Source organism: Pseudochaenichthys georgianus, chromosome 8 (assembly GCF_902827115.2).
Source record: "Pseudochaenichthys georgianus chromosome 8, fPseGeo1.2, whole genome shotgun sequence".
Classification (NCBI taxonomy): domain Eukaryota; kingdom Metazoa; phylum Chordata; class Actinopteri; order Perciformes; family Channichthyidae; genus Pseudochaenichthys; species Pseudochaenichthys georgianus.
The window spans coordinates 21,308,705-21,321,563 of record NC_047510.2 but is presented as its reverse complement, the minus strand read 5'-3'; the positions used below and the strand labels follow the sequence as shown (position 1 = coordinate 21,321,563).

The window sequence follows — 12,859 nt, the reverse complement described above, 5'->3', positions numbered from 1 at the left end:
CCCACCAGTTCCCGCAATGAGACCCTATTTTTCCGTCTTGCCGGGCACTTCCTTTTAAGGGTATTTCTGGCCTTGCAAGTCTGTAATTTAAAGCATGGAGGTTCAGGCCATTCCTGAGCCCCTTTTGGAGTTTGTAATGGGTAAAGTACACAGGGGGATGCTTACATTGCACTTCTTTGATAAATCCACCCTCTTTCAACATATCAAAACCACATGTTGATACAATAATCCGGATCTTAACTGCCGAGTAAAACCTTGTTCTAAAGGGAGAGTTGCAGTGTGGGAAATAGCAAAGAATAGTCATGCTGTGAGGTAATTTTAAATATGCCCAGGACACGGCCGGGATTTGATCAGAGCCCGCCACATCAGTCGGCATCTTGGGGCAAAGGAAGCTGAGTGTTTGTACGGGGCGGCAGGCTTCGCCCAGACACAGGCGTCTGCGATTCCTCTGGTGCCTTTGGTAAACTGAAAAGAAATGGAAGCTTATTTCTACTAATTTGGTAATAGATGTGTCACTTCCTGTAATGTGTCTTGGTCTCTGATCCACACCCTGCAGTTGTGTTGTCATCCATGTTTTCAGTAACTTCCCCTTTGCTTAAGAGTCATGCAATTGGGAATTTTCCCAAAGATAGGGAAAATAAAAGTCTGAATTTTCCTTAAACACGCCGAGTACATGAGTCATTACAAGTTGGTTTTACCATTTTCCTCGGTGCTCCGACTGTCTCCATGCCTGGTTTACACAAACATGAAGTAACAGAACTGTGGAAAAGCAACCAAGCAAAAATGCTCAACTATGGAAAAGAGTGGAAATATTTGCCTGAGTGGCCAGAAGACAGTTTGTGGCCAAATATGATGTAAGGCAGTGAAGCAGCCACAGCAGATACACACACATACTCTCGCTTCCTCTCTATTTATCTCTCTTTCTCTCTCTCTCCATTAATTATCATCAGCTCAGCTCTAATCATCACACACACAATGCCCTCACTTTGATTTCTTATTTCTAGACAGAATCAACACAGGAGGACCCAAAACTCAGATCTTTTTCCTAACTTCCCAACAGAGGAGCCATCAAGTTATGCTCATAAGTAAGAGATGAGAAACAACTAAAGAATTTGACTCTTGAATAATGTTTCTTTCACAGAAGAGTGGAGGGATTTAAGTAGCCTACGTTTAGGGGAATCGCCCCCAGATTGAATCTATTAAGTTTAAGGGGATGATGTCACTTCTCCCCACTCCTCCTTCACTCCTGTTTCTCTTGGTAGTTCCTGAAACTGACTGTGCATTCATTCTCACTGAATGAAAAAAACACATATAACTGGGTTATAGGCATGGGCTGATGATGACCCTGGACCCACATCAGTATTATTTAAGAAGTGAATTTTAATTTGCTTGAAAGGTTTCAATGCCTGTAATCATCTTTAAAGTGACAATTTAAAAAAATGTGCAGCTCCCATTGGCTTAACATTAGCTTTATACAGTTTTAACTCATTGTTTAGCTTTCCAGCCCACATCTTACTGTTGTGTTTCAATCTCTCATAGCGCCATTTTCGGCACAAGTTCTCCATAAATAAACTCTAAAAACCCACAGTATGCTACCTGCTCAGCAACAATCAGCACACAGACAGATTTAGCAACAAGCTAAAGTAAACACTTAGCAGATAAAGAGATAAATGTTTCCCTCTGAACTTGGTAGAGGCCCTAAACAGACTGTAGATTGTAAATGTGCCGCTACACATGAATGACAATGTTGCTTCATACCTGCTGGATTTGTAAGAATTAAAGGGTTAGAAAGTTCACCACATCATCTGAAAGTCTGACCTTATGTAATTGCTGTGTTTTGTGCTTTTGCTGTTGCTAAGTGGCCAAAACAATCAGTTATTGCAGGTTTGAGTATGACATTGCAAAACCATTGAGTAAAGTTGAAGAAAGGGAAGAAGATGAATCACAGCTGAGCCGATGTTGTAAAAAGTATCGTAAGGTCACAGTTACCACTACAGTGTGGCCTTAGGTTGAGGGTCAGATGGAGGTCAGTCCAAAGAAGTTCAGCCTCACAGCTACTATCTTATTTACATTAGAGGAATACAGGAATGTTAACACTTGTAACACAATTTATCAAACTGTTTCTAAAAACAGTCCGATAAAAAAACATTCTCAAAACAGTATTGGTGTTTTTTATTTTTTATTTTTTATGTTTTAAACAAACACGATAGTTTTCAAGATGTGTTTACTAGTGTGCTTTGGAGGTGCTGGGAGACATGTTGTTACTTTTTGACAGGCTATGTTTCAATCTTACATTCCCATTACAAAACTAGGAGATCATCATTTTGTTGTACTCTTGGCCATAATACAACTAATTATATTTAGCAAATATGTCCAAGCATTACTTTAGATTTTGTGTCTATGTTCATGGCTTCAAGAAAAGGAATCCTGGTGACACACACACACACACACACACACACACACACACACACACACACACACACACACACACACACACACACACACACACACACACACACACACACACACACACACACACACACACACACACGTGCGCGCGCACACACACACAAACACACACACACACACACACACACACACACACACACACACACACACACACACATTTTTGTGTTGGCAAAAGCCCAACATAGTTGACTTTTTTCTGCTCACCAAGATAATAACCTAAGATAGGGAAACACCAGCCAGCCATAATTACTCTAGTTTTCCAAGCCGTTTAGGTCATTCCTTCTTTAAAGCTGGTTAGGTTTATATATTACAAGTTATTTTCACATTATATTTAAATATCGTTATTCTTAAAGGGATTTTATGTTTAGATTTGAGGAAAACAAAAGGTTAAGGCTGAGGTTATGGTTTATGGCAGGGGTGTCCAAACTACGGCCTGGGGGCCAACTGCGACATTTGAAATGGCCCTCAGCTAAATTCTAAAAGCATAATGGAATATGGCCCACACCTGAAACGTGTGCTTTTCTTATATTGTACTTCTTAAATATATGAAAACATAACACAGTAGTATTCAAGTCATAATAAGCCCACTTTTCAAATAGATTCAGTCAATTAAGATTGAACATTTTTTTCCAACAAATCTTAGTTGATTAAAAAAAGGCCCAAAAAAACGTATTTGTATAACAAACTTGAAATATACCCTTCATATTTCCCCTTTTTGTAACAAAATAAATAAAAACCCTATGGAACACTGTGATGAAGGCTGTTTCTTAGAGCATATTCAAGTTTCAAGCTAAATTTACCAACATTTTATTGATTTTGCTAACTTATACCTTAACTTATTATGAGGAAATAACTCATCTCTAGTGAGTGGCCCAGCCCATAATGCTTTTCTGTATGTGGCCATCACCAGTGAAAAAGTTGGGCCATCACCACTGGTTTAGGGAAATGACATAACACTTTCCATGAAAAGAGAAGACAAATGTGTGTGTGTGTGTGTGTGTGTGTGTGTGTGTGTGTGTGTGTGTGTGTGTGTGTGTGTGTGTGTGTGTGTGTGTGTGTGTGTGTGTGTGTGTGTGTGTGTGTGTGTGTGTGTGTGTGTGTGTGTGTGTGTGTGTGTGTGCGTGCGTGCGCGCGCGCGTGCGTGCGTGCGTGTGTGTGTGTCACCCCTTCATGCGACAGTAGCTATTGTGACAGAAAGTGACGGGTTCGCGGGTGGATGTGAACACTTTGGGAGCCCCTGACCTCCACAGAGCGGCAGCAGCTCACTGGCTGAGCCCCCAGCAGGGGAGGAGTCTGCCGCCAGCCTGCAGTGATAAAACCCGGCTGCTCCTGACGGTAGTGGAAAACAGATTTGGAGGAGGAAGTCTCCGAGTGCACTCTTCAACAGGAATGAACTCCCTCTCATGCCGTGTGCATCTCATACTCTGATTACTGGACCGTCTGTTATTCACGGGGATACTTCTCGCTTAAGCTGGTCTTCAAAGGGTTCTTTCACGTTTTCTTCCACTACTTTGAATCGAACAGCTTTTTAAGATGACCTGGACGGTGAACAGTTGTTTTGTCACTCTGGCCATCCTGTTTCTGTGGCGGGGGGAAGAGGTAGCAGAAGCCTGCAGCTGCTCCCCAGCGCATCCTCAGGAGGCGTTCTGCCACTCAGACGTCGGTAAGTCCACTCACTGAGCCATATGAATGAATATGATGCAGCATTTAGTCATATATGTTTCAATATATCATGTGGAGGATGATTCCATGGATTGCTGACGATTAAACTGTAGGTCTGAATGCTGAGAGGGAAACTTTCCTCACTCTTGTGTTTACAATTACAGGGGGAGGAGGAAGATGGAATTTTCTGTCTCAATCTTTCTTTCCACTCCCCTCCCCTTTTTTCTATTCCTCTCTTTAATCATATGTTGATATTTTAGCCTTGATAGCAACAGGAGTGTGCCAGTTCAGCTGACTTTTGTTGATCAGTATAGGAAACACATTTTGCTTACAAAAGCATTTTCGCCACATCAATGGCTTTTATTGAGGCTGATTATAGCCCCCGCCCCCCCAACATTTTTTATTTACAATGTAATCAGATGCAATACAAGGAATTTGCTTCAGTTTTTAGTGAATAACATTCACATAGTACGAGTAAATTAGATGAGCAAGTAATGCAAACATCTAGAAACAATACTTAAATTAAATGATTATTTATCTGGAATAAAATAAGATTAGAATACAAATATGGCAGAAAAAAACATATGGGTGTATCATCTGGTGAGTGAATCCTTAAATCAGTGGTTGAGAGGTTTATGGTGCACGACTACTAAATGGTAATTTAATATGCTCTTTCTTAAAGGTCATGTGGATCCTTTCCATATTATATATTTTTAGCATATTACAGAAAACTGCTTGTTGCTGCATCAACACAGGCCTTAAGCTAACGGAGTCTCAACAGTGACCAGCTTGTTTAGCTTTTTACATTTGCTGAGGGTCTTTTTTCTTGGTTGTGAGCCGGCTGAATGTGCGGTATCGTATGTATACAGAAGCTGACTTATTCAAAGAATTCTCTTTACCATTGGATTCCTTGGCGCTGGAGGGTAAAGAAACCACATTATTCTGGGGGAGAGTTTACTGTAAAGAAGGAAAAAAAAGTTTAATAGTTCCTTTAACCTTTCGTCACTAAAAGAGGGAAGAAAATTAGCTGAGATGACATTTAACATTTACTGTGATTTCAAACGGATCAGTTTCAACACTGAGGTCGGCTCCTAACATGACCTTTACCCCTCTAACCCTGCTTCAGCACCATGGATAGACCCTCCTGCTTAAATAAACCATCATTCTGTTAGGATCAGCCTTTCTGGCCTGAAGGCTCTTGATACTTACACAAGTTAATCTGTGACGTTTATGGAATGTAAAGTCACTGTGGCTGCTATAGAGAAAATGAATGGGTGGCTGACTTTGCAAAATATGCTTTGTTGAGCAAGCAAATCCAGAATGAAGGTGGTTATTTACCATTGGCGGTTCTGCCTTTTTAAATGTTTCCTTAGTTTAAATGTCTTATTTAAGTTCCTGGTCAACTCTCCAGGTGATTTTTATGAAGATAAAACAAAGTTATTTGGATTAAAACATTAGTATTAAGATATTGTTGTGAGAACCCCCTACCTGTACTGTCAGACAATTGTCTTATGTAGTAAATATTACTTTAGTTAAATAGACTATTTCTGGGAGTCTATGGAAAACTACTCAAGAACATGAGCTTCTTTCAATCTAAGTTACAGTGAAACCCTTAATAATAATAGGGACTGAAAAATCAACCTTTTCATAAATGACTAATTCGTATGCAACCATTGCAACATTAGAGTGTCAGGGTTTAGTGAGGCAAGCAGGACCCAAATGCAGATGAACAGAAAAAATACCTTTTTATTTCAAGGCTACTGGAACAAACTTCGACAAAATAGTACTCTCACCCCGTGAACAACGTCCAAATACGACAAGGAACTCACAAAGACTAACAGAAAACACAGAACCTAAATACACCCAGGACTAATCAAACAAACAAGAGACAGGGGAGGAGAAAACACAGGGGCACCAGGTGAACACAATCAGACAACTAGACACACCAGGGAAACTAACGACAGGAGGAAAAACACAGGGAAAAGGACCAGACAATATACCAAGAGGAAAACATGACAGGGAGAACAGCAAAACAAGACATACAAAATGTGACATAACACAATAATCGTAACAGAACCCCCCCCTCAAGGGACGGATTCCAGACGTCCCTAAAACAGTCCAATAAACGTCCAAAAAAACAATGTCCAGCAGGGTGGGTGGAGGGGGACCGGAGGAGGGACACAAAACTAGGGCCACCTGGGTGGGTGGAGAGGGTCAGGAGGACGGGTTTGGGCTGACAACCCAGGAGCACCGCAGAGGACCCGGAAGGGATCTCGGGCGGACGGCCCGGGGGCACGAAGCCGAGAAGGGGAACTCGGGCGGACGGCCCGGGGGCAAGACAGAGTCCAAGGTGGGGGTTATGGAGGGGCGAAGGCCACCGCGGGCGAACTCAGGGGCCCGAGCATGAGGGCGAGGGCCGCGGCCGGGAAAGTCAGGGGGCCGGGTTCGAGGGCGAAGGCCGTGGCCCTCCGGGGGCCGGGCAGGAAGGCGCCGACAGGACAACGCCGGAGGCCGGGCAGAACCCGGTGTCGCGCCGGACAGGAACCGGCGCCGGTGGGACAGGCCTCGGCAGGATCCCCCACGGAAGAGGACCAGGAGTTGGCAGGACCCCCGGCAGGAGGGCAGTCGACGGGACAGGACACCGGATTGGCAGGACCCCCGGCAGGAGAGCAGTCGGCGGGACCTCCAACAGGACAGGACACAGGGTTGGCAGGACCCCCGGCAGGAGAGCAGTCGGCGGGACCTCCAACAGGACAGGACACAGGGTTGGCAGGACCCCCGGCAGAAGCGCAGTCGGCGGGACCCCCAACGGGACAAGACATGGAGTTGGCAGGACCCCAGCGGAACCTCCAACGGCACTTCAGTAGGAACTTGAATTGGGACTTGAGTAGGAACTTGAGTTGGGACTGGAGAGGGAACTCGACAGGGGACTTGAGAGGAAACTGGAGAGGGGACTCGAGAGGGAACTTGAGAAGAAACTTGAGATGGGACTAGAGTTGGGATTTGAGAAGTGACTAGAGGAGGGACTAGAGTTGGTACCTGAGAAGTGACTAGGGAAGGGACTAGAGAAGGGACAAGAGATGGGACTATGGCAGATGGGGCAAGAGCTGGTTCTGGAACCATGGCTGCGGGGGCCGGAATTGAAGCCAGAATCATGGCTGTAAGGTCCGGTTCTGGAGCCGGAAACATGGCTGTAAGGTCCGGTTCTGGAGCCGGAAACATGGCTGTAAGGTCTGGTTCTGAAGCCGGAAACATGGCTGTAAGGTCCGGTTCTGGAGCCGGAAACATGGCTGTAAGGTCCGGTTCTGGGGCGGAATCCATGGCTGCCGGGACCGGTTCTGGAGCAAGAACCATGGCTGCTGGGGCCAGAACTGGGTCTGTAACCATGGCTGCTGGGGGCTGAACTGGATCTGGAACCATGGCCCTTTGGGCTCGTGCTGCTAACCTGGCCTTGCGACTCCTTCCTTTAGGAGCCGTTTGGAGGCTCCGTGGACCTCGAAAAGCCAGACGAGTACCAGCGAATGGCTCCTGGACAGTAGCAAACACTGGGGCAGAAGCCAGGGTTGACTCCAAACGGACCACACCGATGCGTGTGGTGTCATAACGGGAGTTGGGAGGCCTGGGGCTGTCAGGCAGGGGATAACACACCATGAGGAAATCCAAAATCCCGCCCGGCAAGAATCTCACCAAACCTGGTTTCTCCATAGTTATCTGGCGTGCCGCTGCCAGAGCAGCCTCTCGCTGCTGAACCCCGAACGCTCCCATCCATTGATCAGAGCAGGTAGCCAAAGAAAAAGTAAAATCCAACAATTCCTGCTCAAAAGGATCTGCTGGGCCCATATTTGGTGAGTTCCTTCTGTCAGGGTTGAGTGAGGCAAGCAGGACCCAAATGCAGATGAACAGAAAAAATACCTTTTTTTTATTTCAAGGCTACTGGAACAAACTTCGACAAAACAGTACTCTCACCCCGTGAACAACGTCCAAATACGACAAGGAACTCACAAAGACTAACAGAAAACACAGAACATAAATACACCCAGGACTAATCAAACAAGAGACGGGTGAGGAGGGAGGAGAAAACACAGGGGCACCAGGTGAACACAACTAGACACACCAGGGAAACTAACGACAGGAGGAAACACACAGGGAAAAGGACCAGACAAGATACCAGGAGGAAAACATGACGGGGAGAACAGCAAAACACCCAAAACAAGACATACAAAACGTGACATAATCGTAACATAGAGTCTCTTGCAACTTCAGTTTAAAGATGCTCTGTTGTACTTCATACAGTATTTTTGTTTTGGAAGGCAACATTCAGATAGCATGAAAAATGCAGGTAAATTATAATTCCTAATGAAACATACAAGTACAATAATTAATCTTAATGGGTTAGTTTTCACTGCTCCTAATAGACCTCAGTGTTTTACTAGACCCTATGTTTTTTCCCTCTCAAAAACAAAATACCAGCAGGTCAGCTATGGTTGTAAACATGTATTTCCATTTGTCTTGTAAAACAGACAGAGCAGGAACAAAAAAATATTTCCTCATACATGGAAATCCATCCCTTGGGTCCTTGGCTGAGGCAGAGGAATGCTGTGCAGTCATATGCTGCGCTCATTATGGATTTGCAGTTTATTCCACATTTTCTCTGTGATTGTTAAGTGTACCTGAGTCGCTTATGTGAAAAGAGAGCTAATCTTTTTAGAAATGACAGAAAGACAACACTAAACAGAATATGTGCATGCTCTCACACCAGCTGCTGTATACTCCAGCATCTCTGGTTTTAATGCATTACATCGATCGGTCAGGCAGGTTCATTTAATGTTATAAAGCTTACCTGTCCAATACTCAATTGGAAGCAAGAAATTAAAAAACATTAAAATGTAGTGATGCATAATAAAATAATAAGGTTGGATTAAGAAAAGGAATCGTTTGAATGTGTAATTTAGTGTTTGTCGTTCAAAGTCTTCCCACTTTGCGGCTTCTCAGAAAGGAGAACAGATTACATGACATGCCATTGCTTTCTTATCCTTCCCTCTTTGTGTTGTCAAGAACTCCAATGACCACAATGCTGCCTACACAATATTGTGTTTATTGTTTAGTAATAGCAAATGAGATGGTTCCCCTGGTCCCCAGTTTCATGAAATGTATGTTGTGTATAGGGCTTGGTCAGCCTGTACAAGTGAACAAAATCATGTCCTGCTGGAATTACTTATACACTGCATATCAGCACAGGATATCAAGTCTAAGCTTCAGGAGTTAAACGCACACTATACCACCTCAAGACATGTTTTAATGTGTTTGTACATTTGAGCTCTTTTTGGACTAATAATTGTTCATGAAAAAAGCTGAAATGTGGATGTTCTGCAAATAATGAATGGAAGAAAATCATTTGTCTATTTAAGCATTTAAAGGGATAACCCTCACTCTCACAAAGCTGTCCTCAAATTACTCATGTTCAAATAAACCCAATAATTCACAGCTTTGTTTGTCTGCGACTCCTGCTGCACACAGGAAATTAGCAATGTTCCTGTTTTAAAACTAAATCCTCCCTTTCTCCTTTTTAATGCCCTTTACCTCTTCTCCCTGACTACTTGTAGGTTTGTGACAGAATTGCTTTGAAAGGCTTCTCCTTGAAAAGACACTATCTACCTCTGCTGTGTGACTGCTAATCCTGTCAGTGCTCTCTTCTGTTCCCCTGCCTTAAGAATATAACCATCCTCTTCACATCGTGCTTTCACAAACGTTCCTTTTCCCTTTCTTTTTTTTAGGGTTGACTCACTCTAGTGAGGTTCTAACCTTAAAAGGAGATGTTCTCTACAACTCTACTGTCAAAGAATTAGGGCACATATGGCTTGATGTTTCATACATCCATCATATAAAAAGCAAGTGAAAAGGCTTGATCTTGTTTGGTAAGGCAGAGGGCTGGTGATGGTCTGAGGCAGTCAGTAGCAGCCACCTTGAGAAAGACACAACTTGAACTGAGACTTCCGAGAGAACATCTGTTCGACATTAACTGTATCGCTAGTCCGCTTAAAAGCTTGACTTTTGAATATGATATTGTAAGCATAGTATAGTGAAGGCAGTAATCATTGCAGATTCACAATTGGATTCAAATGACACAAGCAGTTATTGTGAAACATATCTTTGTTTTTAATACTCAGCTCGAAGGCTTGTTTGTAAGGCTTTGATGGTGTTTTTCCACTTGAACTGTTCCATTTCTTTCCACCGTCGAATCCTCGCTGAATCAGGGAGCTGAAACTTCAGAGTGCAAGAGAGAGAGGGAGAGGAAAGGAAAGGTTTCACACGAAAAGAAGAGGGGCTGATTTGCATGTCAGCACCTCAATCCAGGCAGAGAGGCCTGGGGGCGAAGGAGAGATTTCTAGTTCAGATTTTCAAAGACTGCTGACTGGCTTCCTCCTGCGTCGTCCTGGGAGCAGGCAGCACACATTCCTCCCTCTGATTGCAGCTGATGAAACACTCATGTTGCTTCTGTCTTCCCAGCACCTGGCACATGCAACATGCTCAGATCCAAGCCACAGAAAAGAGTTGTGGCTGTATTTAGCATGCCAAACCTGGACAGGGCTTGGATCAGATCCAGACGGACTCGGATCCTGTTCCGTTTTAACATGATAATGGTGTTTGACTTTGAAACTCTTGTCTTCAAATAAAATGTGGGTTGTGTTTGTCTCTTTTGCAGTTATAAGGGGAAAGGTAGTTGGAGTGCAAGAGGTTGATGCTGGCAATGACATCTATGGAAACCCCATCAAGCGTATCAAGTATGACATCAAACAAATCAAGGTATGTGAAATTAAAGCTATCATTTTCATATTGGGGTCTAAACTTTTTCCTTAATGAAACTTAATTGACTTTGCTTTGTTTAAATTGTCAGATGTTCAAAGGTCCCAGCGATGATGTTGACGCCATATACACCGCTCCCACCTCTGCAGTGTGTGGAGTGACTCTGGAGAAAAATGGCAAGGAGTATCTCATCACAGGTACAACTTTCACCAAATTCCAAATCCCACATTATAAAATATAACATATTGTTCTTTGAAGAGTCTTTGTTTTATGTCATCTAATGCTCTTTTCCTTCTCCCAGGCAAACTAAAAGATGATGGGACCATGCATATCACACTGTGTGACTTCATTCAGCCCTGGGACGAACTGAGTGAAACCCAGAAGAAGAGCCTGACTCAGCGCTATGAAATGGGCTGTGGATGCAAGGTGGGAAATGACCCCAAACTAAAATAATCTTTTAAAAATGCAGAGTTGCAAGAGTTGTAAATGTAATCCCTGATCTTGGTTTCTTTCCTGATCCTCAGATCACCCGCTGCACCTCCATCCCCTGCATGGTCAGCAGCCCGGCCGAGTGCCTGTGGACGGACTGGCTGATTGAGAAGAAGGTCTACGGAGGGCAGGCCAAACACTTTGCTTGTATCAAGAGGAGTGATGACTCTTGTGCCTGGTACAGAGGGTCAGCACCACCCAAAAAGGAGTTCATGGACATTGAAGACCCTTAATTCCCCCACTGACAGATAGTGTGTGGATTTCTGAGATTAACTAAAATACCAAAATACAAATACATACCCAAGTAAAAGTCCTATTTCGTTTTTTCTTCTTAAAAAGCCATTGGGTGTGTACTCTATGGTAAGGTTGTTTTCTTTCATGTACAGGTCTTATTCAACAGTCTTAAAATGCAGCACTTTCAGACACTTCTACCCCTAAATCAAAAGCACTTCCTCATAATCCACTTCTCCGTCAGCTGAAATAATTATCAAAGGGATTAATCATCACAAATCAGTATAAATGTTCATAGCATTTGAGTTCTTCAGGAATTAATTTGCCATTTTTGTAACTAAAGTTTTTGTTTAAAGTGAACTATAATTCATAGCGTACATACATACATTCAAATGATAACATATGTGAATTAGTGTGCTCATAAATAACAGTAGCTGGCAAATGGCGCTCTGACTTGTGAGAGCAGAGCTACATCAAGGAAGGAGAGCCACCTTTTGCCTGTCCTGGTTCAGGTCATTTCTTATGCAGAGTATGCAAAAAAGTATTTTCATGTTTTTTTTTTCTTTCCTTTTACAGTGTGGCAAAGCTTTATAGAGCAGTGATTTAGCTAAATGTTGTCTTTAATTAATCCTGAATAAAAAAGAATGCACTGTAAACACAATTGATTAACAAAACCAACAGTGATATTGTCTCTAATGAAAAATGTCCAAGAAGAGGATTGAATCCTTTATTTAGTGTTTTAACAGCTTTTCTGTGTAATGCTTTAGTGAACAAGCATATTTTATTTAAAAAGTGTTTATGATTAATCATATTATGTTTGAAAAGACCCCAATATTTTGATGTGACTTTTAGTAAAGAGGGGAACAAACATTTTACCAGTATTAGCAAGCAAACACATTTGAATGTGCATTCAAATAAAAAAACATTGCCTCAATGTTAACTATGACTGGCTCATCTTTTGGGACATTGGGTTAAAAAACATACGGTAACCAAACATCCATTTCTTTCAGAGCCTTTGTTATGACTTTTAAAGTGTTGAGCAAATTTCATAGTTAATATGAATGTAAAAAGATTATTTGTAACTGTAGTCACTATGATGTCTTGTGCTGGTTTCACATAAGACGTTTGAGATGATTTTTGCATGCATGTCCAGCTGAAACAATGCTGTACAATTTGACTATATTAAATGCCAAACCCTGTTTTG

At 42.8% G+C, this 12,859-nt stretch overlaps 1 protein-coding gene across 1 annotated transcript; it reads left to right on the top strand.

The window, feature by feature from the left end:
- The first annotated feature begins 3,792 nt into the window (after positions 1-3,792).
- LOC117451005 (metalloproteinase inhibitor 2-like) lies at positions 3,793-12,854 on the top strand. The gene is made up of 5 exons (XM_034089076.2): positions 3,793-4,132; positions 10,835-10,935; positions 11,027-11,132; positions 11,237-11,361; positions 11,460-12,854. The coding sequence occupies exons 1-5, from the start codon at positions 4,003-4,005 to the stop codon at positions 11,655-11,657; spliced, it is 660 nt and encodes a 219-aa protein (XP_033944967.1). The 5' UTR covers positions 3,793-4,002; the 3' UTR covers positions 11,658-12,854.
- Positions 12,855-12,859: the final 5 nt, after the last annotated feature.

What these genes read in the sequence shown, in the direction of transcription:
- LOC117451005 (XM_034089076.2), top strand. Translation starts at nt 4,003, where the DNA reads ATGACCTGGACGGTGAACAGTTGTTTTGTCACTCTGGCCATCCTGTTT. An exon ending in GTTCTGCCACTCAGACGTCG is followed by an intron (nt 4,133 to 10,834) that starts GTAAGTCCACTC and finishes TCTCTTTTGCAG; the next exon opens with TTATAAGGGGAAAGGTAGTT. An exon ending in ATGACATCAAACAAATCAAG is followed by an intron (nt 10,936 to 11,026) that starts GTATGTGAAATT and finishes TTAAATTGTCAG; the next exon opens with ATGTTCAAAGGTCCCAGCGA.